The sequence below is a fragment of the Orbicella faveolata genome, unplaced genomic scaffold (genome assembly GCF_042242905.1).
Source record: "Orbicella faveolata isolate gen_17 unplaced genomic scaffold, um_ofav_v1 contig_34, whole genome shotgun sequence".
Classification (NCBI taxonomy): Eukaryota; Metazoa; Cnidaria; class Anthozoa; order Scleractinia; family Merulinidae; genus Orbicella; species Orbicella faveolata.
Genome location: NW_028301563.1, coordinates 22800965 through 22828883, shown reverse-complemented (window position 1 = coordinate 22828883; position 27919 = coordinate 22800965). Strand labels below are relative to the sequence as shown.

General features: G+C 38.6%; 2 protein-coding genes and 1 non-coding gene across 4 annotated transcripts; 1 reads left to right on the top strand and 2 right to left on the bottom strand.

Annotated features, from left to right (window-relative positions):
- Positions 1–81: 81 nt before the first annotated feature.
- Positions 82–14068, bottom strand: LOC110057130 (uncharacterized). 2 transcript variants are annotated; one of them, XM_020763705.2, is made up of 16 exons: positions 13505–14068; positions 12503–12567; positions 11806–11862; positions 10988–11154; positions 9346–9433; positions 8098–8164; positions 6948–7020; positions 6770–6853; positions 6000–6123; positions 5876–5920; positions 4528–4609; positions 3738–3910; positions 3184–3230; positions 1685–1764; positions 1052–1096; positions 82–301 (listed from the first exon to the last, which is right to left on the bottom strand). In XM_020763705.2, exons 1-16 carry the CDS (start codon positions 14066–14068, stop codon positions 224–226), a joined length of 1839 nt encoding a protein of 612 aa, XP_020619364.2. In that variant the 3' UTR covers positions 82–223. The 2 variants fall into 2 exon arrangements, with proteins under 2 accessions (XP_020619364.2, XP_020619366.2); XM_020763707.2 differs by lacking the exon at positions 11806–11862 and having other exon boundaries at positions 13505–14006.
- A 1060-nt stretch (positions 14069–15128) lies between these two features.
- On the bottom strand, positions 15129–26114 carry LOC110057131 (uncharacterized). Its single transcript, XM_020763709.2, has 7 exons — positions 25727–26114; positions 24571–24742; positions 20108–20222; positions 18874–19019; positions 18295–18343; positions 17398–17457; positions 15129–16500 (listed from the first exon to the last, which is right to left on the bottom strand). The coding sequence occupies exons 1-7, from the start codon at positions 25998–26000 to the stop codon at positions 16468–16470; spliced, it is 849 nt and encodes a 282-aa protein (XP_020619368.2). The 5' UTR covers positions 26001–26114; the 3' UTR covers positions 15129–16467.
- Positions 26115–26266: 152 nt separating this feature from the next.
- Positions 26267–26385, top strand: Trnal-caa (transfer RNA leucine (anticodon CAA)). The gene is made up of 2 exons: positions 26267–26304; positions 26340–26385. It is a non-coding gene; the product is annotated as a tRNA-Leu (tRNA).
- The last annotated feature ends 1534 nt before the right edge of the window (positions 26386–27919 follow it).

The window sequence follows — 27919 nt, the reverse complement described above, 5'->3', positions numbered from 1 at the left end:
GACGGATCGATCTGCCATCAACCCGGCGAAACTGTAGTTTAATTTCACATAAGGGCAAAGTACCAAGAAAGACCAAGAAAGTACGTTTCAACTGCAATAATAGCGTTTTATTACGGTCGTATTTTATTTACAAATTGTAGCTCTGTCAAACATTATTGAAACCTCTGCTATTTTCCAGTGGAAATGTTCTAAGGTGTGTGGTCTGTCTTTGTTGAAAAGTTTTTTATGAAGAGCAGCTCACCCGCAGTTGAGAGGCCCAGGGCGGGGGCTGCGACGAGTACCCAAGATCTTCAGCAACCTCCTGAGAAAATAATATGAAAAGACAAGTAAAAGCAGGCAAGACTAAAGAAATGATTCGTCTGGTTTATTTCACACCCAAACGGACTTATTATGGCAAAAGTTGAAACTGTGTGCCGCCTACTTCTCCATAAAATGGAGGAGGTTTAGTTTGTAAAGAAATGCGTATAAAAGGTCCCTCCTTCTTGTAGCCTTCCCCTGTTTTGACGCCACCTCCCCCCTCCTTCCCACGCGCCCTCCTCCTATTTTCTCACAACTAAAACATTGGACGAAAGACTCATTGTTACCGGTGTTTTCATACCGTACCAATCCAGGCGCAAATTTACACACATACATGTATTTGCAACTTTTGTGGAAAATGTTACAGGTAAGTAGCGATTTTACAATACCGGGCCACTTATTAACATATCTCTCGATGCTTCTAAGAACAGCATATAGAAACAAAAGGAACCATTCAAATTCAATGAGATGCAAACGAGTGGCCTGGTATTCTACAATCTAGCCGGGGTATACTGATAACCTGATAACCTGGTATACGGGGGGGCCCCCTGGTATACTGATTCCGCCCCCCCCCACCCCCCCACCCCGTCTCTATTGAGTACCCCCGTCAAACATACACTCTGATTGTTTCGTAACGTTATTAGCGTTTGATATGATGGCCAGAGGTGATAACCTTGGCTGTGGCTTTATAATAGTCGTGGGCAAACCTATCTATGATATTATTTCTTACTTATTGGTATGCGTCTAGACATACTTGTTTAGTAAATGGTAGTTTCAGGATTTCAAGTAACTGCCGAACCTGGGACAATGTGAAAATAAGAAAGTAAACATACCGCACTCAACAAAGGGATACACAACAAAGGGATACACAACAAAGGGATACACAACAAAGGGATACACAACTGGATTTGAGAAAAAAACTACTTTCATTCAAGGCCCAAAATACCTAAACTGGCACATGGAGCTTGGACTAAAACAAAACTAATATCTTTTCTTTACCTTTGCTTTTAACGCATTTATTTGGTAGTATACGTCTGCTGCCGAGACTAAAGAGGAAGCGCAAACAAACGACCACGACAATAAACTTAACAAAAACCGGGTGCTAAACAATAAGTTCCATGCGCATGCAGTAAAATGGCACTTCACATGTGTTGTTTCTCTGGGTTCCTTTCTTAACCCTCGACAATAGAAAATCTCTTATAACCAAAGGCAGTGAATTCTTGTGGTCCACTGCCTCTTCAAACACACATGCACACAAACTAATTTAAGTTAAGTTTACAGCTTTACACTACTGTACCAAAGTTGACCCAATACAACTTAAACAAGAACGTGAACAGCAAGCACACCAACTGAGATCGCGACTAAGTGAGCAAAAGAAATTTCTAACCTCTGAAAAATCGTTCCTTTCTGCCTTTTGTATCGCTGATTGAGCCATCCAGTTACGTAATACATAACGAGGATTCACTTCTGAAATGACAAAGAGCTAACAATTAGTAGGACTGTCTCTTTACATATAGAGACAACATAACATAATGTTAACAGAATATTGGGGAGTAGCCCGTGATGGACTAACATCCCATCCAGAGGGGAGTACCAACATTGCTAATCACTTCACCAGTAGCCTGTGATGGACTAACATCCCATCCAGGGGGGAGTACCAACATTTCTAATCACTTCACCAGTAGCCTGTGATGGACTAACATCCCATCCAGGGGGGAGTACCAACATTGCTAATCACTTCACCAGTAGCCTGTGATGGACTAACATCCCATCCAGGGGGGAGTACCAACATTTCTAATCACTTCACCAGTAGCCTGTGATGGACTAACATCCCATCCAGGGGGGAGTACCAACATTGCTAATCACTTCACCAGTAGCCTGTGATGGACTAACATCCCATCCAGGGGGGAGTACCAACATTGCTAATCACTTCACCAGTAGCCTGTGATGGACTAACATCCCATCCAGGGGGGAGTACCAACATTTCTAATCACTTCACCAGTAGCCTGTGATGGACTAACATCCCATCCAGGGGGGAGTACCAACATTGCTAATCACTTCACCAGTAGCCTGTGATGGACTAACATCCCATCCAGGGGGGAGTACCAACATTTCTAATCACTTCACCAGTAGCCTGTGATGGACTAACATCTCATCCAGGGGGGAGTACCAACATTGCTAATCACTTCACCAGTAGCCTGTGATGGACTAACATCCCATCCAGGGGGGAGTACCAACATAGCTAATCACTTCACCAGTAGCCTGTGATGGACTAACATCCCATCCAGGGGGGAGTACCAACATTGCTAATCACTTCACCAGTAGCCTGTGATGGACTAACATCCCATCCAGGGGGGAGTACCAACATTGCTAATCACTTCACCAGTAGCCTGTGATGGACTAACATCCCATCCAGGGGGGAGTACCAACATTGCTAATCACTTCACCAGTAGCCTGTGATGGACTAACATCCCATCCAGGGGGGAGTACCAACATTTCTAATCACTTCACCAGTAGCCTGTGATGGACTAACATCCCATCCAGGGGGGAGTACCAACATTGCTAATCACTTCACCAGTAGCCTGTGATGGACTAACATCCCATCCAGGGGGGAGTACCAACATTGCTAATCACTTCACCAGTAGCCTGTGATGGACTAACATCCCATCCAGGGGGGAGTACCAACATTTCTAATCACTTCACCAGTAGCCTGTGATGGACTAACATCCCATCCAGGGGGGAGTACCAACATTGCTAATCACTTCACCAGTAGCCTGTGATGGACTAACATCCCATCCAGGGGGGAGTGCCAACATTGCTAATCACTTCACCCAACGAACGAGGAATTTCCATCCTGCTTCTTCAATCAGGCTTTTTGTACATCACCTTGCATTCGTTGTTTTCTTGCCTGGTCCGTATCACCATCACCATTCCTAACAAACAACAAACAATGAAATAATTAGCTTTACAATCCAAACAAAAGAGCTTTAGGCTTTTAAAACTGATGGCGTCACTGTGACAACCGAGTAACGCAATCTTCAGACATTACCTTGCGCGCTGAATGACACGATGGCACTTTGGGGAGAGGGTCAACAGAACTATTTTCTCAGTCTAAGATTGTGTCAGGAGTGGGGAGGCAGTGAGATGATTGGATAGCATCGTGTTTGTCTATTGCAAATACCAAGAAAGGGGACAGAATTAGTTTCGCTGATTAGCACAGGTGTTTGGTTTCTACGTTCCTTGTTCGACTGGGGTTGGGGCGTGAAAAATAGAACAATACCGATTCATACCGGGTCCAAGAGTAATGCAGAGCGAGGCAAAAAAATAATATAAATTGCTTGATTCTGTTTTCCTTTATTCACATCACAAACGCTTTACGTAAGTGTGAAAATAACATTTCAAGAAACAAAATGAAATTAACCACAACTCATTTCACTTACCAGTGAATTCTGTCAGCGTATTGTGCTACCCAGTCTCCCCAGTTTTCGTGAGTCTGTAATTTCTTTAGCGCCCACGATCCATTAGACAAGCGGTGTGCGACTATATCATGTAAGGAGATTTCACTTAGCTCGCGGAATGACATAGTAAAATCTGAACGAGTAACTGACATGATCTGGAAAAAAGAAGGAATGCCTTCATAATCGTTCATGTGAGAAAAGAAATTTAAACGGTAATACAACACAAAAAAAGTTAAAAACTAACTTTATCGGAATTATTGTTCATCAATGCGTTAATAGTATATCTGAAGGAGAAATCAGTTCAGTTAAACTCTGACTAAATGTTGGCTACCGAAAACTAATCAACAGTTGGTCATGCAAATTACATAGGGAACTGATTCACATTATTTTCCTACAGTTCTTTTATATGTATTTTTAATACTACAGCATTCGCTGATGAATATATGGACGACACTTGTCAATTTGTCGGAAAACGCCAATTTAAGAAAATGCTTTTACGGGCAGATTTTCAGATAGAAAGGTAGAGATGCACCTATAAGAAAGGACTCCTACTCAAAGTTGTGACTTTTAAGGAAATTTGAATTCTTCACAATGTAAAAAACGATTCCATATTTTCTTGGAGTACAATCACCTTCTCCATTTCTCACTTCATCACTCAGCATTTCATTTTCATTAATTTGAATTTAGAACGAAGTGATATCGCATTTTACAAGCTTGATGTAAAGTACTATGATAGCATTGTCACTAAAAAAAACATCTAGTTAGCCCTTACCCAAAGTAGAGAGTTAATAAGCATTTCATCGTCTTTCTGTTTATTCAGTAAACCAAGCTTGTTACAAAAAATATCGAACAACCTGAAACCACCAAGCACGTGTTTATTGCCACATGATAGATACAGCGTATACGCTGATAATTACATCATTACAATACAGCACTAGGCTCAGTAGGGGCCTGGATAATTGCTGATAAAAATTAATGATTCCACAATTTGTTAAGTAGTAAACATTGGGCGCTTTGTATTTGATGAATCTTCTGGTTTTAATTGCCGGAAATTTCCAGTAACAAATGGAACAGCATTTTCAAGAAATTCCGGAAAAGAGAAAAACCTCGCGAGGTATGCCCAAAGCTTCGAAGTGATTTCTTACTGGAAATTTCCCCTCCATTTGATTTTCTTTCCTGAATTTTCGATTGAATGGTTCGCTTTTCGGAAATTCTCGACAATTTCCGGTTTTTCTGGACACTTTCCCAGAAAATAATTTCCGTACCATATTTTGTTCCCGTTTCGAAATTTACGGAATTTTTGATGAATGGAAAGCGCCCATTGTCTTAATTTTGTAACGGACAAATGGAACGTGCATAATTATAAAACAATCAGAGGACGTACTTTGTTGTAAGATTAGGGAACTTAAGACAACCACGATGACGACGGCAACGAGAACGTCACTGAACAAAAGGTTTAATGAGCAAAACAGTAGCTGTGCACGTGCGTTATAAATCTTGGTACATTTCTTTGCCGTCTTCTGCAAAACAACAACGTGAAATGACCAAGTTGTGCGTCGTCTACGGAACGTGGACGACGACGGCTAATTTTTCGCCGTCGTTGCATATTTAGCTTAAGCACGTTTCTAGAGCCATTGCCGTACCGAACAGACCTAGACAATCGCGAACTTTGCTTGTAAAATATAAATTCATTTTTTACTAGGCGTCGTCCTCGGCATCGTAGTCTTTGATTAAGCTCCCTATCACCGATCAAACACGACTCGTAACTGGACGATATAGCCCATAGATTGACTCACTTGTAAGCCATGCATTTGTGTTCTCTCCCGCGCTTTATCAATTACAGGAACAAATTTAGCACAACTTATGTACACTTGGAAAATAAACAATTTTCCTGATAGCTCTAGTCTTGATGTGTTTTTCTCAGGAATACCTCGTTAGCCAATCTGAGAGATTGCAAGCTACCAATAGTCTCATGCTACAGGTTCAAAACTCAGACATGTTTCCTGACGGGTGACAATTGACAATTGGCTAGTGAAAATAATAAGGAACACTTGTTTGGTGGTTTATTACAAGCTTGTTCCTTGTGGTTTACTCTTTTCTCCAAATACAACATAACTCACCTTCCATTAAACACATCCACGTAATTTAACAGGATTTTCTCTCCTCTGCAACAAAACAGTACACGTCTGATCAACAATGTTAACCAAACAAGCAGTCTTCTTTGAATATGTTCAATCAGCTTACTCGCTATAATCCTCGAGTAATGGCCTCAAGGCTTGCAGCAATTTTTCCAAGTTAAAAAAGCCAACATTAGGCTGATTTTTGTAACTGTATCTCCCTTCCTCATCAGATGTGTTTGACACATAGTCTAAAAGTAAAATGATTAAAAAGATGTCAGTCAGTATAGACATAAACAAGGCAGCGTGTTCGTTACTGCTAATTATTTGTGATAGCTGATTAATTGCTTTGTGTTTTGCAACACATTTTCATTGACTGTTGAGTTGAGATGTTTAACTAACAGCTGTAAGCCTTTAACTCTCCTCACTAGGGGTCAGTAGAGGTCTGGCTGCAAAACAAACACAATGGCTTGTACGGGAGTCGCTGGATTGATCCACTTGAGCGAGTGTGGAGTGGGCTCATGTCATGTTTCCTGTATCCTATATACTGTGATGAGGATAACATGTAAAGTCTACACACAAGCCAAGTGGCCCATCAGGCCGGAGCTTATCCCGGTTTCTGTAGCATGAAGTGACTAGGAGTGTTTCTAGTCCCCCCTGGATGGGATGCTGTAACCCCCACCATTAAGTTTGCCAGTACCCATTTATACACCTGGGTGAAGAGAGAGACTGTGAGAGTAAAGTGTCTTACCCAAGAACACAATGCGATGTCCCCGGCCAGGGCTCAAACGCGGACCGCTCAATCCAGAGACGGGTGCACTAACCATGAGGCCACCGCGCCTCCCTGAGGATTACATGTATAGAATAACTTATATTGTAACCGGCAAACTGTGTTACCTGGATCATAGTCGTCCATGAATCCAAAAGGGCCATAGTCTATTGTGATCAACAAGAGGCTGAAATTATCTGTGTTACAAACACCTAGAAGTAATAACATAATATTATATTTAAGCTGTAAACGAAATAGCAGCAATAGAATGTTCAAGGTATGGAACAATAACAGTTGACACTTCACCATGAGTAAATCCAACAGACTGCCACTTGGAGATCAACTCCGAGGTCATTAAGACCACTCTAGAGAAAAACGCCTGAGGAAATAAAGCCAATAACGTATTTAACAATTTCTTTTATACAGACTGAGGTGTAGTCAAGAACTATTGTTCATTTCCCAGTTAATCAGAGGCTCTGTCCACTGACTTGATATCCTACAATATCAAGTCACTGACCTGATATGTTCACGATAAATAACTAATCACGCTGTTACGTTTTTGGCACCTTTGGCAGCATACGATCAAAGTAAACTTTATGTAATAATGGAAGATAGTTTTCTTATAGAAAAAAGACTGAGATAGACCTCCAATTAGATTTAAGAAGGCAGTCATCGTCAGACAGTGACGGATCAAGGTTGAATATTGCTGCTCTCGCATGAATAGAATCCAAGCAGGATAATAGGGATGGCGAGCAGTTTCCCCAAATTTGTCTTATTATAACACCGTAGGACAAATTTTTCAAAATTTGCTCAAATCTCGTTTAAACTCTCCAGGATGAGAAAAAATGACACCATTGAATGTTCAAGAGTCTTTATTCGATAAACTACCCATACATTGAACGAATTTAATGTCAACTCCTGATCTCTATACAAACTCTTAAGCTAATATTTTAGCCGCAGTTCTCCATACAAGCTCTTTTATTACGCTCAGGTGACCTGTGGGTATTGCGGTTTGTTTGCTGCTTACGTAAGACACGAACTCACACTGCGCAAGCACAAGTTTTTCCTGCGCTCGCGTGAGAGCTCGCGCAATTCCGCGATTGCTATGACAACCAACACAAAAGCGAGGCATTTGTCACGGATAAGCCGTAAACCATTTATACGAGCACTTCGTGTCTTATATAGTCCACGCTCCTATAAATGGTCCAGTTCGCATGTTATGTAAGCCGCGGCCTGTGCAATTCACAGCTTATTTTTCCTGTATAAATAACCCTATAGTTTATGCACTTGGCATTTTTATAATGAACTCTTGAGAACAGTGAGCAGCTCTCGTTTGTAATGTGCCTCTCCCTGCACTGTTGTTGCATTCTTAGTAAAAATACCTCAGTTCATTGTTTACTTACTTTACAATTATCATAGCTGTTTAGTAAATCACAGATCAAACTGCAATTCTTACCAGGTACTTCTTCGCATTTTTTGCTAAACCCTGAAAATACCGCTCAATGACAAAATCCACCACTTTTCTTTGGAAAATAAAACAATCATTCAAAATTAAACAATAAAAAGTGGAAAACATGTAAATTGTAATTGGTCAACAACCTAAAAGGCTTAGTTTATATTTGTTATTTGTGTTAGTAAATGGTTCAAGGTTAAAACATTCATAATAATATTTGTCAATGTCTTGTTTGTATATATGCACACCTTACCTGATGGTTTGACAGAAAACAATTAGTGGTGGTCACTGCCCAGTATTGCATTGCGCATCCCTACTGTGCATAATTTCACGCATGATTAGCATGCACGCATTAAAAAATGGCGGCTTTTTCTTTATGGCTGAACCTCACCATAGAGGTAAATCGTCATTTTCTCACAAACGAGTATGGTGACCTATCATTTTTTTTCTGTTGCTTTGAATTGAGTAATAAATTTCTCTGTGTAAAATAAATATGGACCAATTCTCAGTGTAGGACAAAAAACAATCGTCGGAAACATGAATTTAGCAAGCAATAATTATTGTGACTGCAATCATGGTGCTATTATAAGGATTTATTGGGTATAAACAAGGTACTGTTGCTCCTAAACAAACATGGGGACCCCTCATTTTTATTTCAAAATGTAAGTTCCTATAATATAAACAATCAATAGGCAAAGTTTCATAAAAATCTCAGTACAGGTTCTATTTCAGTGCAATGACCTTAAGTAATATTATTATTATGCAATTTGTCTGTGAGTATTATCCTAAATGCAAGGATCTGCCCAGTTTCTTCTGTCAAACCACTGTCTAACTTTTTCTCCCTTATCAACAAACCAGTCAGTCTACGGTGTACGTGTGAGAACGACATGACATATGATGCAGCATGCTGCTGAAACTACCAGTGCTACCCTTTTACAAAAGTGATAGAGTTATAGAAAAAATAATCAATAATAATTATTATTAATTCAATGTAATGGTCATATGCATATTAAGAGGAGTCCATGCACATGAATAACACGTATCTATCTGTAGCCACATATATCTATCTACATTTGAGGATTTCCCTTATAGTTCAAGAAGTGTTAAAACAGAAATTCTACAAAAGTCACTGCCAAGTTAAAGAACTGTAGAATAACACCTATCACTGATGAACAGGGACGTGCATGTAGCAGTGCTGGTTTACAAAAAAATAACTAAATAAATAAATAAATAAATAACAACATGCCAAACCTTAGAAGGCTTTGTTCTCCATCACGTGCTAAGATTTCAAGAGAGCCAATCCTAAACCATGATTTTGCTAATCGTAGAACAACTGCAGCTGGAATAAATGAGTATTAACATGATGATTATTAATATGTAGATTTTGCCAAGCCTAAAAGCCTAGCCTGCATGGCAGGCGTCCGAAGGGGAGGGGAAGGAGAAAGACAAATGCGTGAAGTGCGTGGGGGTAGGGGATGCCTGCAAGGACGCTATTGTTTTCTTCATTCTGCCCCCTAATTAACTATGCAAAACCCACTCAACTGTGGAATGTCCGGGTGTCAAAATTATCCAATCAGAATCACACCACTTCTTTCGTGGTTAAGGCTGTAGGTGCCAACAGGTTCTCATATTTCTTGTTTTTATTTTTTGCACGAGAAAATGAAATAATTTTAAGACCTTCGGAGGTTGGAAAAAGCGAGAAGAAGGCAGCCCAAAAAAGAAAACAATTGTAACAATGTTTGTAGAGTTTGCGAGGTGAATCTTAAAGTAACATATGGCAACTGAGTGGCAAAAGCTTGTGTAAATATCTATAAAAACCATTGGATAAATATATATAAAAACCGTCAGGTTTTTGAGTCTTTCCCTCCCCTTCTACAGCCTGCCATGCAGGCTATAAAAGCAGAGTTCCTGGACCAGGTTGTTCAAAACCCGACGGTTTTAATATATATTTGCACAAGCTTTTGCCACACAGTTGCCAACACAAGAAGCTGAAAAATGAGACTCTTGCCAATTAGCCTGTGGGTAAAATGGCTAAAAGATCCTTTTTGCAAATAATAATAATAATGTCTTTTTTTGCTCTGCTTTTAGCACAAATTTCAGTGATACCATTTTCTTCCAAAGATCAAAGCATTTCTTCTAGATATAGTTCGAAACAATCCCTTGATTTATCCGCCTTGTTGAATGCCTTGAATATGAATATGACAAGACCCCAATGCTCTTGAATGACAGGTTGCTGGCCAATCAGAATGACAGATTGAGCAATTCATTAAATCTGACCAATCAGGATTTTTACATTTGTCTGATGGACAAAAAAAAAACAAAGAAACCAATAGCGTTCTTGCAGGCCATCCCTCCTCGAAGCAAGCTTGATCCTCCCCCACTCATTTTGAGCCTTTCCCTCCCCTTCTACAACCTGCCATGCAGGCTATAAAAACAGAGTTCCTGGGCCAGGTTGTTCAAAGCCCAATTAAACTAACCCAGGAAAAGTGAGAATTTGGATTTGAGTTTTGTAACTTTGCAGTGAGGTTTTCTGTTTACACTGTTTGGTCTTCTGTTTGAGTTTGAATAATCTCAAACTACACAAAACAAAAACAGTGAAAAACATTATTTTGTATACAAGAAAAATTTTAACTTTTAATCCTGGGATAGTGTTAACTAGGTTCCGAACAACCCAGCCGTGATTACAACAAGTTAACCTAACATGAGCCCACAATCCAATCAAAAACCAGCACTTGGTCAGCAGGCAACTTCAATGTGACAACCAAAATTTTTAGATCAATGGGTTACCAAATTTTCTAGGGTATGGGGCTCTGCTAACACACCTTTGGTATGCAGGAGCTCTGCTATAACTACATTGCACTATACAACAACCAGTGCCATTGTATGAATGTACCTTTTTCTTGCATAGGGTGTCCATCATAGAATTGGTCTCTCCAGACACGATCGTTACTTACAACCAGACTAGCTGCTCTACTTGTCGGTATGCCTAAATGAAACATGGCTTCACTGGCTAGGAATTCTCGCACAGAGGACCTCAAGACTGCTCGGCCATCCCCATGTCTGTGTACAGACAGTATTAATTAAAAACACAATTCAATTCAGCCATATAGTTATGCCTTAAAGTTATTACTAAAAGTGTTGTTTTTTAATAAAGTACTAATACATTATTGGGAGACATTTTAATATTTTATAACTTGAGGAAGTAAATATACAGCTGTTACTTTTATTTATAATCACTAGAAGCCAGTTCCAAATGATGTTCCCCTTATGGATTTTTACTGGGCTATAATTACTAAACACCTTTCAGACTCACTCTCTTCTCATGAAATACATGTAAGTGTTACATCTATAATTAATGGTATATCACACAAAAATGCTCTATTAATACATGAATGTTGTACAGAATTTTGTAAATGTACTACATGCATGTGCCAATACTATAATAGGGAAATTATAGGCACAGTCATTTTGGGAGACAGACATGGACTGGAAGTTGACTTTTCTTTTCTTTGGTGCATTTTATGAACTTTTCATTAAAAACATTAAGGTTTTCAAGTCATCGGTTGGCAGAGGGTTAAAACATGCCAAAAGATGCCAAGAATACAAACTTCTTGTTGACATCTGTGGTTTAAAAACTCCTGTCCTTAAACTCTCTATCTCCAATTGAATAATTTATTATTAAAACTTTTATTATATTTATGGTGCTGTTACCGTGAATAAGGAGTTTTGCCAGATCCCTTCAACTGCAATTCCCATCTGTCTCCTTTCCTGTAAATGGAGAGTTCACGGATTTGTTTTTTCCCATCACAGCTCATTTGTCATTTTGATGTTTTGCAGACAAACTTCAGAACTTCAGCTTAGAGCATATATATTCAAGTTCACAGTCAAACATTTGGGTATCTAGGTAGCATTCCCCCCCCCCCCCCCCCCCACCTACATGTAATGAGAGTGTTGCCATGAACTATGCGTCTCCTACTGTAATCTGACATATTTACATGCATATACCTTACAAGATGTTCAAGAAAATCAAAAATCAATTACCAGTAGTTTATAAGGTAGATTTTCTATAAAATATTAAGAAAAGACTGTCCTGCAAACTGTCCTGTGCTATAAAAAAATACATAATTTGTGGTTTTGTTTCCCCTTGGGTTGACAATTTTTCAACCAGTTTGACTTTTTTACATTGATATTTTTTTTTAATTTTCATTATCAGAATCGGAAACAAAGGGAAACAAAAATCAAATTGGGTTCAAAAACTTGAAACTAAAAATAAATACAAGGCGAGAGTGCAACGTGAGAGAGATGCAATCCTATGAACATGTAAGTATAAAATAATATGCTATAGACAATATTAATATAAAATTAAATTGTATCATCATATAATTAATTCTGCATTACATCAGTGTACCTGTTGATATACTCGCCCAGCATTACTGCCCGTCCATCTCCCAGCTGACCAGCCCAGTCACCAAACTGAGTATGAAAAAAAAGCAAATATCCTGAACTTCATTTTCCTGTAGTGTGATGTGGTGACCTAATCTGGTCATGGTTCAAGCAAACTATGAGTACGTGTACATGTGGGGTAACGTACAAAGACAAACAAAAATCACCTTGCAGAAAAGAAATGCAACACAACTTGGAGATAGCAGAGGAAAAAGAGGGATTACATTCAAAGCCTGGATGTTTAAATTACTGCGTTTACCATACCCAAATTCATCATTCGCCAATCAGAAGCTGTGTCTACTGCCCTGATATCCTGCAATAACGAGTCCCTGACCTGATATGGTTATGACATCATGCCCACTTGGCCGAATTTGGGTATGGTTAATGCCTAATCGTACCTTTTCATCTCTTAAATTGAGCCGTGGTTACCAGATTTCTCAAATTTTGGTATGCTTTAGAGGCATACCAGGCTGTGTCTCCCCAAAATACAAACCATGTCTCAACCAAACTCACCTAATATGCTGCTGAAGCATACAAAGTACATTCAATTAGTTATAAGAATTTCTCTGACAATGCAGAATTCTGGTTGGTTCTGACTGTCAATTTATGCAGCCCACTGTAAATGCTACAGAAAACATCAAACCAGGACTCAATCAGGACTGGTTGGCTATGTTCCTTCTTTATTGGTTGACATGTTCATGCTATATTTCTACCAACTGGTTATGGCAAAACCTGAATTTGAGCTACCACAAAGTTTGTAGCCCCACAACTGTCATCTTAAAAGAAGATATTACCTGTAGCATATCCAATAAATCAATAGCTGCTATTACAATTATCAGCGGTTTGACATACAAATGAGCTTTGTATTGACCTGTTCACCTCGTTTGTAAGAATTTTCAACAACAGAGTATTTGAGTGCACTCTCAACTGTAATATCAGCTATTGCACTACTCTGTTTGAACCTTACCTGATGTCCACCGTACCTATGTGATAATAATACCGCATTTGGCAATATTTTATTTCCAGCAACAAATTCTACGAACGTTAGTGATTCTAAAACAGAAGCTGTCTTCAAATCCAGAATATCTGTTATAACTTCACTAGACATTGCCACCAAGTGAGGTTTATGCTTAAGTGGAACAGGACGAACGCTTGAAAACACCACACCAGGTACTTGTCGAACATAGTTTCTTGTTTCTTTATCAACAGGAAAGACCTGTAACAGCAGGCTTTTGTCCGTGAAACTCCAGTCATTGAATTCCAATAAGTCCGTGCTTCGGCAAACCCTTTGGGCTAGCTCTAAAAAGCTTTCTATGGTACAAACAGAATTATCTTGTAGAGAGACGCAGTAGTGTTGCCAGTTCTTTCCAGCAACAAATGTTAAGGCGAAGGAGTGTGGCCAAGACAGAATAAAAATTGTCACAAATCGAAACAAGCACAATTCGTCCGCCATATTTGATTTCCTTAGTAGCCAGGCCTTGTTGTATTGTAGGGGAAGCCGCTGTACCACTTTAGTGACATTGCTGACCATAAAATAAATTAATGTATTAAAATGAATAAAATTAAGGGGGCTCGATCCGATTTTTGAGTAAGAATACTGTTCAACTTTGAGCGACTAGCTACACTTAAGAACACTACCGCAGTCAATGCAACAGAAAATCAGATGTTACAGGTGAACTAGAGAAAAGAGAAGTAAGAAGTTATAAGATCTGAGTTACTATGGCAATGCACTGACGTCATGCCTCATTTTATCTGAATACTGAATAACTGAATAATTCATCCTTAAGGTGAAACTTTGGAAATACGACTTTGGGATTTACGACCTGACAGTGTCTTGATGGAATTTTTTTTTAAGTCTCTATGAGAGGAATTTTAGGGATTTAGCGTGTTTTCATGTAATTATTTTAGCGCCATGAACTGTAATAAGCAAAAACGTAAACAGGAGATTTTCGAGACAAATACGAGTGAAGTAAACAACATAAGTAAAAGACTCAAATAAATGTGGCATGAATCTTATAACATAATTACATGTATCTTGACAGAAATCGCTCCGTTTAATTTTCAGAAACACTGGTTTGAATATCAACTGACTGGGGTGTATCAAAGGTGACACGAGATGAAAGTAAGGTAGCAGTATATGGGTAAGAAACATTGATTCTACTCTTAGAAGTTGAAACAACTGTCTACAATCTACAGGGAACTTGATAATATCTTCTTGTGCTTCCTTTGCTTTCTAAACGAATGACTAAGAAGTGTATGATTTAAACATTGTATCCAGCAGCAGGAAAAGTGATAATCATCCATAGGAAAGTTGCTTCACTCCTTCGGGATTTTACGCGGATCTAATATTTACCGCAGATATCTTAAGAGAGAGATTGAGTTCTTGATCTAGTTATCATCTCAAGCAGGTTTTACTGTAAGGGACGTTGTCTGGTATATTTGCATGTTCAGTAAGTGTTATTGAATTTTGATTTGTTTTGATTCCTTTATCAGTACATGTAACGGAATCTGTATTACAAACGTGTTTAAAACCATCGTACGCTGCACAGGTATGCCACTATATTTTAGGAGCGTTGAAACAACAGTACAACTTTTGATAATTGATCTCAAGTTTATTGTTTGTTTATTTGTTTTTACTATTACAATTTTATCGTCAATTCAACAGCTTACAAATTACATCACATTGAAAAAGTAGGCTAAACAAAGTAATGCTTGGCTTTCAAGTGGTCATCATTAGATTTCCTTACTATAAAAGCCAAAAAAAGTAAGGAAAGAAAACGACAAGAAGAGCAAAGCACAAGGAAAAAACAAAGATTACTAAAAGCGAATCGAGCAATGCTTACTGTAACTTATTGTTGCCACTTTGGATTTTTGTTGTTACGAAGCCCGACAAATGAAAGTAAAGTTTTATCATCTTGTACATTCATCTCCTGCTGCGCCTTATGCTCTGCTATCACTAGAAAGGCTGATTCTCGGTAAACTAAGTTAACAAATACAACATTAATCTGCTAAAATATTTCACAACCCAACCGGTATGGCTCCGTTTTTTTTCCAATCATTTATCAAAATTGAGCCTATTTTTGTCGCCAATACATTTCGCGGCTTCCCAACCCCCTAACTATTTTGGCTAAGTAAGTATACAAGAAATCAGTTCATTCATATTCAGCCACTGTTGTTTGCCATAATCAATCGAAGCTTGGGTACAGTATTTTTGTAAACAACATAATGATGGTAAAATTGCCTCAACATTTCTGGTTGAAAAGTAACAGTAAAATTGTAAACATTTTCTTATTATATACCAAGAAAATACTTTACTTTTTACGTCAAAACGCTTATGGGCTCCTTGAAGTTAGGCACCTTCTCTCTTTCCCCTTGACAGCGTTTTTCTCGGTTGAGAGAAAACGAAGACAAAAATACTAGGAGGAGATTGGTTTCGACAAAAGGAATTTTTCCTAAACAACAACAACAACAACAACAACAACAAGACCAAGGGAATGAAAGAGACAAATAAATAAAGTCAAGACACAGGGAGACAGACCAAACTATATGAGCAGTGGAATTCGAAGGAATTAAATGTTCAAAATGTTAGTTACTTCATGCTATTTTCGAGTTGTTCAGAGAGGAGATAACTTAATTTATTTAGAAAATTGGTAAACATTAAGATTTTTCAAATAAGAAGGAATATTATGCCAAAAGAGGGAAGCCATATAGAATATAGTTTGTATCCCTGTGTTTGTTCTGACTCGTGATTTGCAGAGGTTTTGGCTCGCGGCGTATCTAATATTATAAGTATGAATGCTACAAGTTTGTTTTTTGAGTTGGTTTCCACCTTGAAACAGTTTGAAATATGAATAACAAAACTGAGGAACAAAATAAGCGCAGTCAGATCCTTCTGCGTTTATCCGGGAAAGACAAGGCATTTATTGTTCCTCACTTGACGCTCTTTATCGCTTTTCTGTTAATCTGAAAAAAAGCCACAAAATGTGTAAATTAGAGACAGCTTATTATTCTATACAGGCAAAGAAAACGTCAACCTACTTTCATACTGTATATCAGTAGGTACAACTTTTCAAAACTGAAGATTGTCCTGAAACTTCCGCCTCGAATAGTTGTATACTTTACCTTGTTTCTTCAAATTCCAGTTTTTTGACATTTAAAACTCTTTCCCTGACATAATGCTTGCAGATGAGCGGCAAAATCACGCAAATCGCCGCCGAAAGAAAGTGAATAACCTCGAAAATTTCTCATTACAGAATGTTAAGCTTGTAGTGAAACTCTACTATCAAGGAAACCAGTTGGCACCAGATCGTAATTGCTAAATTGTGTTTCCTTTGGGTCTGTCATCCTTAAAACAATCACAACAAGAAAAAAACTTGCACAACATGATCTCAATAATTTGTGAAAAAAGGCATGCTCTGATACAAACAAAAAACTGCCTAGCGAATTGAAGTAAACTTACGAGAATAAATGAGCAATAATAAGTGCTATATAAACTCAAAAACTTAAATGGGGGTTTCGACTTCATCACTGTCTTCTGCAGAAGAAGGTAGTAATACCAAAACACTGGTCAAGTGTTTGAACTTACCTACATCTAACGCGTAGCGCTATATTCCTTTCTGGAACATATCAAACCACGTGGGAGACAAACCAGACCAATATATTGTTCTAACCACTGGACAAATCATACAGCTCACTCAAAACAGTCTACATAATTATACAATGTACACGTAGTGTAGCCTGTGCCCCAATTCGTACGCTCTGATGTCATCAATCATATTTTTCAATCCGCATACTATGCAATCAATCATACTTCTTTAATACACTAAAGTATGTAGTATAATCACTTTCAATTAAACATACCTTATTCTGTTTTTTAGAGTACTGTATTCTTGACCAGGCCGATTTACAAGATGATATCAGCTGAAAATAAAAAAATTCAATTGTATATCTCTTCAGACTGTCTTCTCCAAGCATGAGAGGAATAAACACCAGCCTGGGTGTGACAAGAGCCACAATGCCCATAGACCTTGTTACAATACAATACCAATTTTGTTAGCACTCCCCATGGGGGCAGTGAAAATCTACTCTGTTCAATCTTTTAAATATCGTCTGATCCGCTATTTTCCTGCCTTATTGGCTAATTATCTGATGAAATTCAGCCTAATTTTGCAGGATCAGTGTTAAATATGTAAGGACTATTTTAAGACAACAAGGGGGTACATGGTTTATTCACTGAGTGTGTACCCTGAGGTAAATCACACACCCATGAGATGCCCAAAAAAACACAACAACTTTCGAGATTGACATTTACCCCACTAGGAAGCCCGTCACAAGCCAGAAAACCACAGCAAAATTAGAGCATTTGGAACTGTAATGCATTTGGTGAGTGTCAAACTGAGAATAATGCAAGCTTTCTAGAGCACAAATCATTTTTTGCATGTATCCAATCATGCACATGTAAATAATCTCATTAATTTCATACTCGTTTTATCAATTGTAAATAGTTTCATTAATTTTAATATATTTATAGTGTGCCCATTTAGTGGTTATTTACTGCTATTTTAGTTTGACACTTAAATAAAGGTATTCATTCATTTGTTCATGTATGAGGGTGAAAGCAGTTAAACTTGAAGCTCCTATTTCTATGCTTCATTTAGTTTCTTGTTCTTATTCAATTTAAATCATAAGTACTTTACTCCAGTCCAAGTTGATCCACACTGGTGCACTACCTACCTGCAATTAATTTTATTTACCTACCTTCTCATCCATTCCAAAACCATTGGATTTTGCTAGAACATACTGTTCCCTGAAATACAAAATTATTGACTAGGCTGAACATCATTCAAACTTCATTCCCCCAAAAGAGGGGACTGTCTGGCTTTTTACCTCTGCCCCTCTCACCTCTTGCTTACCTGCCCTCTGGAATTTTTGATCCCCATGAGGAATATAAAGATTTTCTTATCACACAAATGCTTATTAGAATACTGATATCTATTCAAACTTAACCCTGCTATTTCAACTGCTGTTTTTCTTGTGGGTTTGAATTAACAGGGTACAACTGTACCATTATTTCATAAGCAAAGAGCATAATACAGGTCAGCCCTTTGATTAATCTAAGCAATAAAAATATGAATTTTGTAACCAAAACTTAATTTACAATGGAAATAGTGAAACCTAAGGGGGGAGAACACCTTTTAAGCAAACAATAACCAGAGTCTTATTGGATTCTACATGTACTTGACACAGGTTAATTCCTGTAAAGGCAGAGTCCACAGGACTACAGACACAGCCTAACTATAAGGACCACAGCTGATCCTACTATTTGCATTCACAAACCTTATTATTCTGGAGGCTAGTTTAAGTTGACCTCGTTGTATGAGACTCAGTGCCACAAATACTCTGCATTGGGCAGCAAGAACAGGATTTCTTAACCTCAAGGCCACAATTAACTGATGCTGAGAAATCTGACAAGCTTTTTCAGACTGCAACAAATAAGAAAAACGACTCAGATTGAAGTTAGTTGCCATTATTGTTAAACACAGACATATTTAAGCCATAGAACTCTTTTTCTGTGTTTACATAGCCTCATCTAAACATGACGAGGCTTGGGAGAATTCGAGACAGCTGTAAACGTAAACCTGAGATGTGGTCAAGGGTTTGGATAACTTTCAAGAATTCTCCCAGCCCCCCAGGTGTTTAGATGAGGCCATGTAAACATGGAAAGAGTGTTCTATTGCTTTTATAAAATAATTCTTAAAAATATGCGTGAAGCTAAAACATCACAACCGTGTTTACATACTCTCATCTAAACACACCTATCGACCAATGAGAGCATGCGTAGTAGCTCATCAGTTATCACCAAGATATTTAGAATCTGAACAAATTAGCTAGACAGGAAATCCAAACCAAACTGACAGACAAGATGGAAAGCACTTCAATTATACCAGAAAAGACTTCATCAAACCACCAGCCTGTGCACATCACCTGACCTGATCCCATACTTTATCTCCACATGCATCTAAGTCATTTACCTCAGCTGTTATCAGCCTGCAAGCCTGCTCTCCCCCTCCACCCCACTACTCCAACAGAGTTTGCTCGCAGGCTAAGCTTTTATTTGCCTGTTATGATTTGTTATCACACATTTTTATTCTAAACAACAGTTGCTCAACAAACAAGAAATTATTCCAACATGACAGCTTCAAATATATGGCAAACATTAACCTAAGTGTACAAACTAGTCTCGGAAAACAGCAACTAGCAAACCTCAAACTAAAATTTTCGGTTCAAGATCATCAACATATGTCTTCAGTAAACAGGTGAAGTCTGAATTTGAGCCTCCTGGCCTGGCATCAGCATGGTGCTTGTCTCTGATTTCCTAGCAATAAGTGACTAGGAGTGCTTCTACTGCCACTGGATAGGATGCTAGTCCATCACAGGGTTACACCCAGCATGAATTCACTGTCACATTAAGATGTTTACTCTTTGAAAACTCAAGAAAATTTTGGGTGAATATTACTTCTTATTATTTCTAAGAAGAATGCTTGCTTGCAGATGGACGAAAACTACTCACATAACTATAAAGATGATCTCCCATTGCTGAGTATGCACCTCCTAATGTTGATAACCATGCCATAACATCCTGAAGCTGCATGTACTCAGTAAGGTCAACAAGGAGTCGCTTACACCTGCATGTTTAAACAGGACAGAATCAATTATAACTGACTACTCCAGCAAGCTTTTATTGTTATATCATAATTTCTTTTCAACTGCATATTTTGTAATGATTATACAACTGCAAGGAACTCATTTTTTTTTTTTTATTTTCTCTATCTCATACCATACAGTTCAAATGAATAAAATGATTCAAGAAAAGGTTATAAACTAGTAAGTACATGTACATGTATCAACATCATTGTACTGACTAGAGACAAAAAACAAAAAACTGGTAAAATCCATTTTGACATAACAAGGCCAAAAAAGTACAAAATCACTCAGTCAGGCCTAGGTGGGTGAGAATAATAAACCCCAGGTACTAACTATTAAATTGCTCAAGGAGTGGGAGGGGTGCTTGTGGGAGAGCGGGCACTGTGCAATAAAGCACTTAAATGTTATGTCATTGCTTGTCTATACGACTAATTAGCCTTGATATATAAGATGTCCACTTGTTTGTTTTATCTAATGTAACTACATGACTGTGATAGAGCCAAAATATTGTAACAACAGTACTGTTCTGCATTGTAACAAACCAAAATTTGGTTTTCAAGGATGTTAACAATCCTTGAAATTGGTCTTGTTCACATCATGTTCAAAACTAGGTCCGCAATGCGAACTTGTGTGGGATTTCTGTCAAATAAAAGTTGATGCGCTATGGATAAATCAGAGAAATTGAAGCTTTACAGTGAATATTTATACATTTTGTCGTGTTGTAGTGATGAACGTCAAGTAAAGCTACCGCAGAGTCCTGGTTATAAGATCCCAAGCTGCAGACAAAAAAACGGTTACAGGAGAAACATGTTCGGACTTTAGTTTCTAGGAAATTCGCTCCCTTAGGGTTCAGTTACATGGAACTCTTTATCATGGTAAATGACCCTTTTACCACGGGAAACTGCATTTAGTGAGTATGACCAATATTTCCAGAGGTAAATTTTCTGTGGTTAATACCCATGGATACATAAAAAATATCACATACAGCACCTTTGACAGTTAATGTGGTAAGTTGCATTGGTGTTTTGATGTCCAAGGTATTACGAGCAAATCACGTTTCTCCGTTTGTCATTAATATGTAACCAAAAAGGGAAAATGGTTTTCCCCCATGTGCCATTTTTGTTACCTTGGCTAAATCCCCTGCAACCGTTGTTTCACAACGTATACTAAATCCCAGCAAAAACAAAAAAACAAAAACGAAAGTCAGCAGACATATATATATCCCCAAGTTATTGGGGAGGGGGAGAGGGGGGGGAGTTTCATTGAAAGAGTCACTGAAGTAAACATATTTTGCAGGTTAGACTTGTTTTTCACAGCAGGGGCGAAAATAAATGACATCATCGAAAAGCAAGTGCACACGAGATGGTTCACTTTTTGGTTGTAATTCTGGACTGTGCAATAAACAATAACATGGCCTGTTTCGTCGGGATGCCAGATGATGTGCTACATAACTGGGACAATTAATGTTCCCGAACACAACTTTTGAATCATGTTGGCTTGGGGATGAAAAGTTCAGTCTGTATCCAGTCGAAATTGTTCGGAAAAGTACTCTAAAGCCATAAGAGTAAGCCTGAACCAAGGAACGGTAATAGAAATGTTGTCTACTTTTATTTATCAGTGGAAATATTAGAATTGGTCGCTGGTTACACGGAGTTTGTTTACGATAAATCAGCTCCGGTTGCAAATGTCAGCTAATATACGTTCTTCCAGCTGAGAAAACTGTATGTAAATTATACTTTTAGAAATTAGCTTTTGTGGTTAAACATGACCAGTAAATGTGAAAATGTTTCGCGTGAAGTTTGAAGGCAAACGCAAATATTTAGTTCTTTTAAACTTGTGAGTCTACGGAAACAGCACCGTCACGCAATGCATCAAGAAATCATGGTTTATCAGTCGAGAGGACCTCAACTTGCTAACCATAAATACACAGGAAAATACTGGGCTTTGTCATTATGCTATATCTGTCCGTAAAACTGCAGTTGTTGATAAAAAATGCTGATTTTAGCAACAGACGGGAGTTGAAAGTAATGAAATCAATCAAGTGTAAATTTTCTTCCGTTTACTAGAATTCCTTTTCCGCAGAAATTGTCCGGATTTTCAGCTGATCGAAGGAATTTCAATGTGACATAATTTAAATATGTAATTGCAGAAAGTTCTGTCCGAGAACTGGAACTTTGTATGATTGTTGTATGATTGATTGATTGATCCTTATTCATCCGAGAATTTCGCGCATATACAGAAAGCGAATGTTTACTCACCTTATAATAAATGGTACGTCAAAAATAATGCAGTGGCTATTCGTACGGCACCTGTACAGCGACTTGTATTTGCTATTCGTATGGAAGTCAGAAGATTTCATTGAATTTCTCTGTAATTGCTGATTCTTCCTTATCCAAATTATTATATTTACCTTAAGAAGAATTAAGCAATTCCAGTGAGTGCCGTTTCTTTGAGCCAGATTAATTTGCATACTCTCTGCATACTCAGCAAATGACGCACTCGCGAGACTTCAAATTTTTACTGAGCTAGTTAATACACATGTCACGCTACCTCTGGTTCACAGATTTACCAGCTACGAAGTACACTGTAGGTTGAAAAAGTGCACAAAGAATTTCTTATAGCTTTTAAAAACGTACAATACATTGACTTGGATCGGGTGGTAAGTGACAGCTTGGACCTTCTATGAATTTGGACTCTTGTTGGTAGTCCCGTACGAATTATTTGCATTTTTGCTATTCATACGGGAATTTTTCCTGCTTCCATAGCAGACGCAGTTTCAGTCAGCATTAGATAGTTCTTTTCATATTTAGTCCGGCTACTTGCGGTTAGTTTACCGAAGGATGGATGCTTCAAACGTTTTCGCCTTCCAAATCAGGTGAGGAAAACATGCACACTGAATCTTGTAACGCAAACTGTTCCACCAAAATACAACTGGACAGGTATTGTCTGAGGAAAGTGTTCAACTATGACATTCAAAAACAGGTTGGCGATTCTTAAATTTAATGGTAACTTTAAGTTATACTCGAGGAATCCTGTATGAATAGCAGATACCAGTCGCTGTACGGTCCCTTCTTATCGCGTGACATGTGCGTGAGTATTAACATTGTAGCTCGGAAAAAATTTGAAGTGTTGCGAGTGGGTCGTTCGCCAAGTATGCAGAGAGTACCCAAATTAATCTGGCTCAAAGAAACAGCACTCATTGGAATCGCTTATTTTTCCTAAAGGTGAATATATCAATTTGGATAAGGAAGAATCAGCAATTACAGAGAAATTCAATGAAATCTTCTGACTCCCGTACCAATAGCAAATACAAGTCGCCGTATGGGTGCCGTATAAAGACCCACTGCGCAAAAATAAATACGGCAGCGAGTGTCTAAAAACACTAAGACCTAAGGCCTAAGACTCCCTCCAAATCTCAAGAACAAGTCAAAACTCACCAAAAAACAACACCCAGTTAGAGTAATCACACTAATGGCCGCTGCACAAAAACACTCAACATTTTGCTGGTGGAACCCAGTCTACACACCAAGTAGAAACCACGTGACAAATGCTTTGCTCTCATGAACAAATAAATCAATAAATAAATTTCGCTGGCATTGACAAAGTGTGGGAAATCCCACACAAAAATGTCAGAGGGTGCTGGATTTGAGAGGTATTAACCTATCATGAATTTCTAGTCCACACTCCAATAGGTCCACTACAAGCCAAAAACTTTATTTCTGAACAATTCAGAGATATGAACTGAAAATTTGGATTTTGGTCAAGAACTCTTCACAACTTGGAAAAGCTGAAAACATGTCTTTGGGGCAAATCGGAACCAAGAATTCAAAATAGATGCTTTTTACCATATACCTGCCAGATTCAAATCAGTACACAGTTTCCTCCAATAAAAGTCCAGCCAACTTTAAAATGCAAATTTCCCTCCAATAAATATAAGCTCCTCCTCAGAATAAGCCCTTCAAAAAGGTATTGTAAGGTAAAGTCTGCATACAGGAAAAGTGGCCCACCAGGCCAGAGCTTATCCCAGTTTCTGTAGCATGAAGCGACTAGGAGTATTTCTACTACCCCCTGGATCGGATGCTAGTCCATCACAGGGTTACCCCCAGCATTAAATTTACCAGCACCCATTTATAAATCTGGGTGGAGAGAGGCACTGTGAGAGTAAAGTGTCTTGCCCAAGAACACAACACAATGTCCCCAGCTAGGGCTCGAACACAGACCACTCAATCCCAAGACGAGCACATTAACCATGAGGCCACTGTGCTGCCCTATGAAAAATATAAGCCCCAGGGGTTTATAGTACATTAATATACATGTATAATAACTTACCATCTTAGATCAGGCTCCATACACAAACATGTTAAAGCCTGAATGTTAATAAATGCATAGATCTTCCAAACTGCAGAACGATTGTTTTTTTGCCTTGGCTTTTCTTGTATGTGAACTGAACATGCTTTGCCAAGATCAACTACATAATCTGAAGCACAAGACAACTGTTTTGCTGCAAAAAAGAAACACAGACTATCAGGAGATTGCTAAACAATGTATAGTGTATTCCCATTGATAGAAATTTACTCTCCAGGTTGCATTTTCTTTTCTTTTGGACCAGTTTAGATACCAGTCTTCAGACCAGCCTACAGAAAAGGCTATAGACCAGTCTACAGACCAGTCTACACACCAGTCTACAAACCAGTCTATAGACCAGTCTACAGACCAGTCTACGGAGCAGTCTACAGACCAGTCTACAGACCAGTCTACTGACCAGTCTAAAGACCAGTCTATAGACCAGTCTATAGACCAGTCTACAGACCAGTCTACAGACCAGTCTACAGACCAGTCTAAAGACCAGTCTAAAGACCAGTCTACAGACCAGTCTACAGACCAGTCTATAGACCAGTCTACAGACCAGTCTATAAACCAGACTACACCAATCTATAGCTTGCATGGCAGGCATTCAAAGGGGAGGGGGAAACTACAAGGGCAAAGTACAATTGGAGGGAGATTGAACTCAGGCAGCACAAGATCAGTATGTGAGCAAACAGTGTAAGAGTTCAACCCTACTTAATTATACAGAGTGAAATTAATAATTAGGCATGACCTTCATTTATAAAGAGATAATATGGAAAATGCCTTTAAATTCACCTAAGTTGTCTTCTTGTCAACATTTCTGGTTTAAAATACAGGCTAATAAATTAGGTATCAAATACTTCTATTGAAAACGAAGTCTTGATCATGTTTTTTTTTTCTCACTATTATTTTGTTTGACTGTTTGGGTTTTTTTTACTTAACAAAGAGATTGGGAATTAAGTTAAAAAGGAAAATTTTGCTTGTCAGGCTCTTTATCTGGAATGCTGTTTCTTTTACTTTTACCAAAAATTATCATTCGATAAATAGATCTTTTTCAAGAGATGTATCAAAGCTGCTTATTAATTTTATGGTTTGTATAAAACTTTGACATGTTAGTAAATGTCGTATTTCTCCTCACCTTTCCTCCACTGAAGAAAGAGCCACACAGTTAGATGAATACAAAAACAACAAGACTTGTTGATTTGCCGCCAAAGTAAATTTCCAAAGATGGCGTCAACATTGAATTTCACTTGCACTTCAGGTTGAAGATGAAGTTTCCCTCCATGCTCTTCCACGATCGATGCACATTTCACAGTGTTTCGTAAGCGTTGTTCAAAAGTTGTGTCTGGACTGTAATATTTTGCGATAATTGCGGCTTTTCTCGGCTTGGAAGACAAGCAAATTCTTCGCATTTGTCCTCAATGTGCTGTTCACTGATTCGTCGTATGTTAGGTTCCAGTATTTCCGAGCGAGCGAACCTGAGTGAATTTATCAGAATTCAGCAAGTGAGAAAACGAATCACATTTCCTGATTCTACAGATTCTACATGTCAGTAAACTAGTAATCTTCAAATTTAGAAGCTTCATTTCGTCAAAATAACATTTTTGAAAATTTTAGAAAATGGCAATCAAAGCATAAACAAATTGGTATTTAAAATATTCCATCTTTGTTCAGAGTTGTCAGGATGGCCGAGCGGTCTAAGGCGCCAGACTCAAGGATCAATTCCTTCCCATGATTCATGGGAGCGGGCGTTCTGGTCTCCGAATGGAGGCGTGGGTTCGAATCCCACTTCTGACACAAATTTTTTCTTTTCTTCCTCAGAGCTCACAATTTTTTTATTTCCTTTTTTTAATTAAGATGTTTGCTACCTTTTGGCATTTTTTCCCTTTTAATAAAGACGCTTGGAATTTCTTGGTTTTTGGTATTTTTCCTGTGTTTAATTAAGAGTTATTATTCTATGAGCCATGCTCTCTGAAATATGGTAAACGTACGCGTGATTTTTGGGGCGTTTTTATCTTTTATTTTAGTCTAGTTTGCTATATTTTTGGGGCGTTTTTAATAAAACAGTTATCCCACTCGCGCTTGGAGATGATTTTAGCAAACCCAGCGCTACAGGAGGCAGAGGAGAGAGAGCCTGGGAACGCAAGGCGCTCCCCAAACGCTCGTTGCGCGAAAATATGCTCGGATATTTGTTCGCGGACATTATCTGTTCCGAGAAGTGAACAGTTTTGCGAGAGCGTAGCTCAAGGGAAAACTGTGAGCTTTGAGGAACAGATCATGTCCACGAACAAATAGGAACATATATTTGCGCCAAATGAAGGCTAATGTGTTTGTCATTCTTTAAATATTTTTCGCAACACGCACGGTTTCCAAATTTGCCGGATATCCTCGGGTCATCCTCGGATGTTCCCCAGTTTTAGCTGGGGAATATTCAGTCACGTGACGCGTTTAGACTAATCTCGTGTAAGCGAAAATACTAAATGGATCAGTACATGGAATATCCCACTTGTGATTTGTTATTTTTGGGTATACACACGAGCCTTTATTGCTTAGTGGAAGCAATAAAGTTCATAAAGCCACGTCACATATTATCGAGTGTCAGGCGTTACAAATAAATTAACTCTACAAATGATCATGTGCATTTCAGTCTCTTTTTTTCTATCTTTAAAATGTCTGGGCTCGATTACAATCAATAGAGGTACCCTGTATCACTTACAGTAAATAAAGAGAACAGTTTGGGCAACCTCATCAACTATCGTCTGCCTAATGCGTATCGCCTTTACTAGAAAATCTCGCAAACTCAGACCCCTAATTTCAATTTCCGCACAATTACGTACATGGACAACTGCGACGAACACTGCACTGTGGTCAAAGAAGTTATGCGACCGTTGGGACTGACTGTAAGACAATATAATCGAATGCACAGGATAAGGCTTGTACTCAATCCAATCTTTCCCATGGCCTTTTCCTTTGCTTTGGGTGGTACCTTCTTGGGGGCGGGGCCCCGCCCACAAGTAAGGGAAAAGGTCAATGCATGGGAACGAGGTTGGTACTCAATGTTGTACTGGCACTTCGATCTACGAGTCCCTATTGACGACTATGCATAACGGCTTTCTGGTGCTGTTATCGTCTGTATCACGGTCAGGGATTAGAAGCCTTTTGCACGCGTGTGTTCAAGATAAATCAGTATACCTGGAGAACATCGCATGGTTGGTCAAGGGTTCGGTTGCTTTAGTCATCAGGGCCGGTGAGGGCCGCACCATGCTCTCTGCGACGAGCAAATACCACAACAACACCGAACAAAGGCGGTCCATTTACCCGGAGGAAAAAA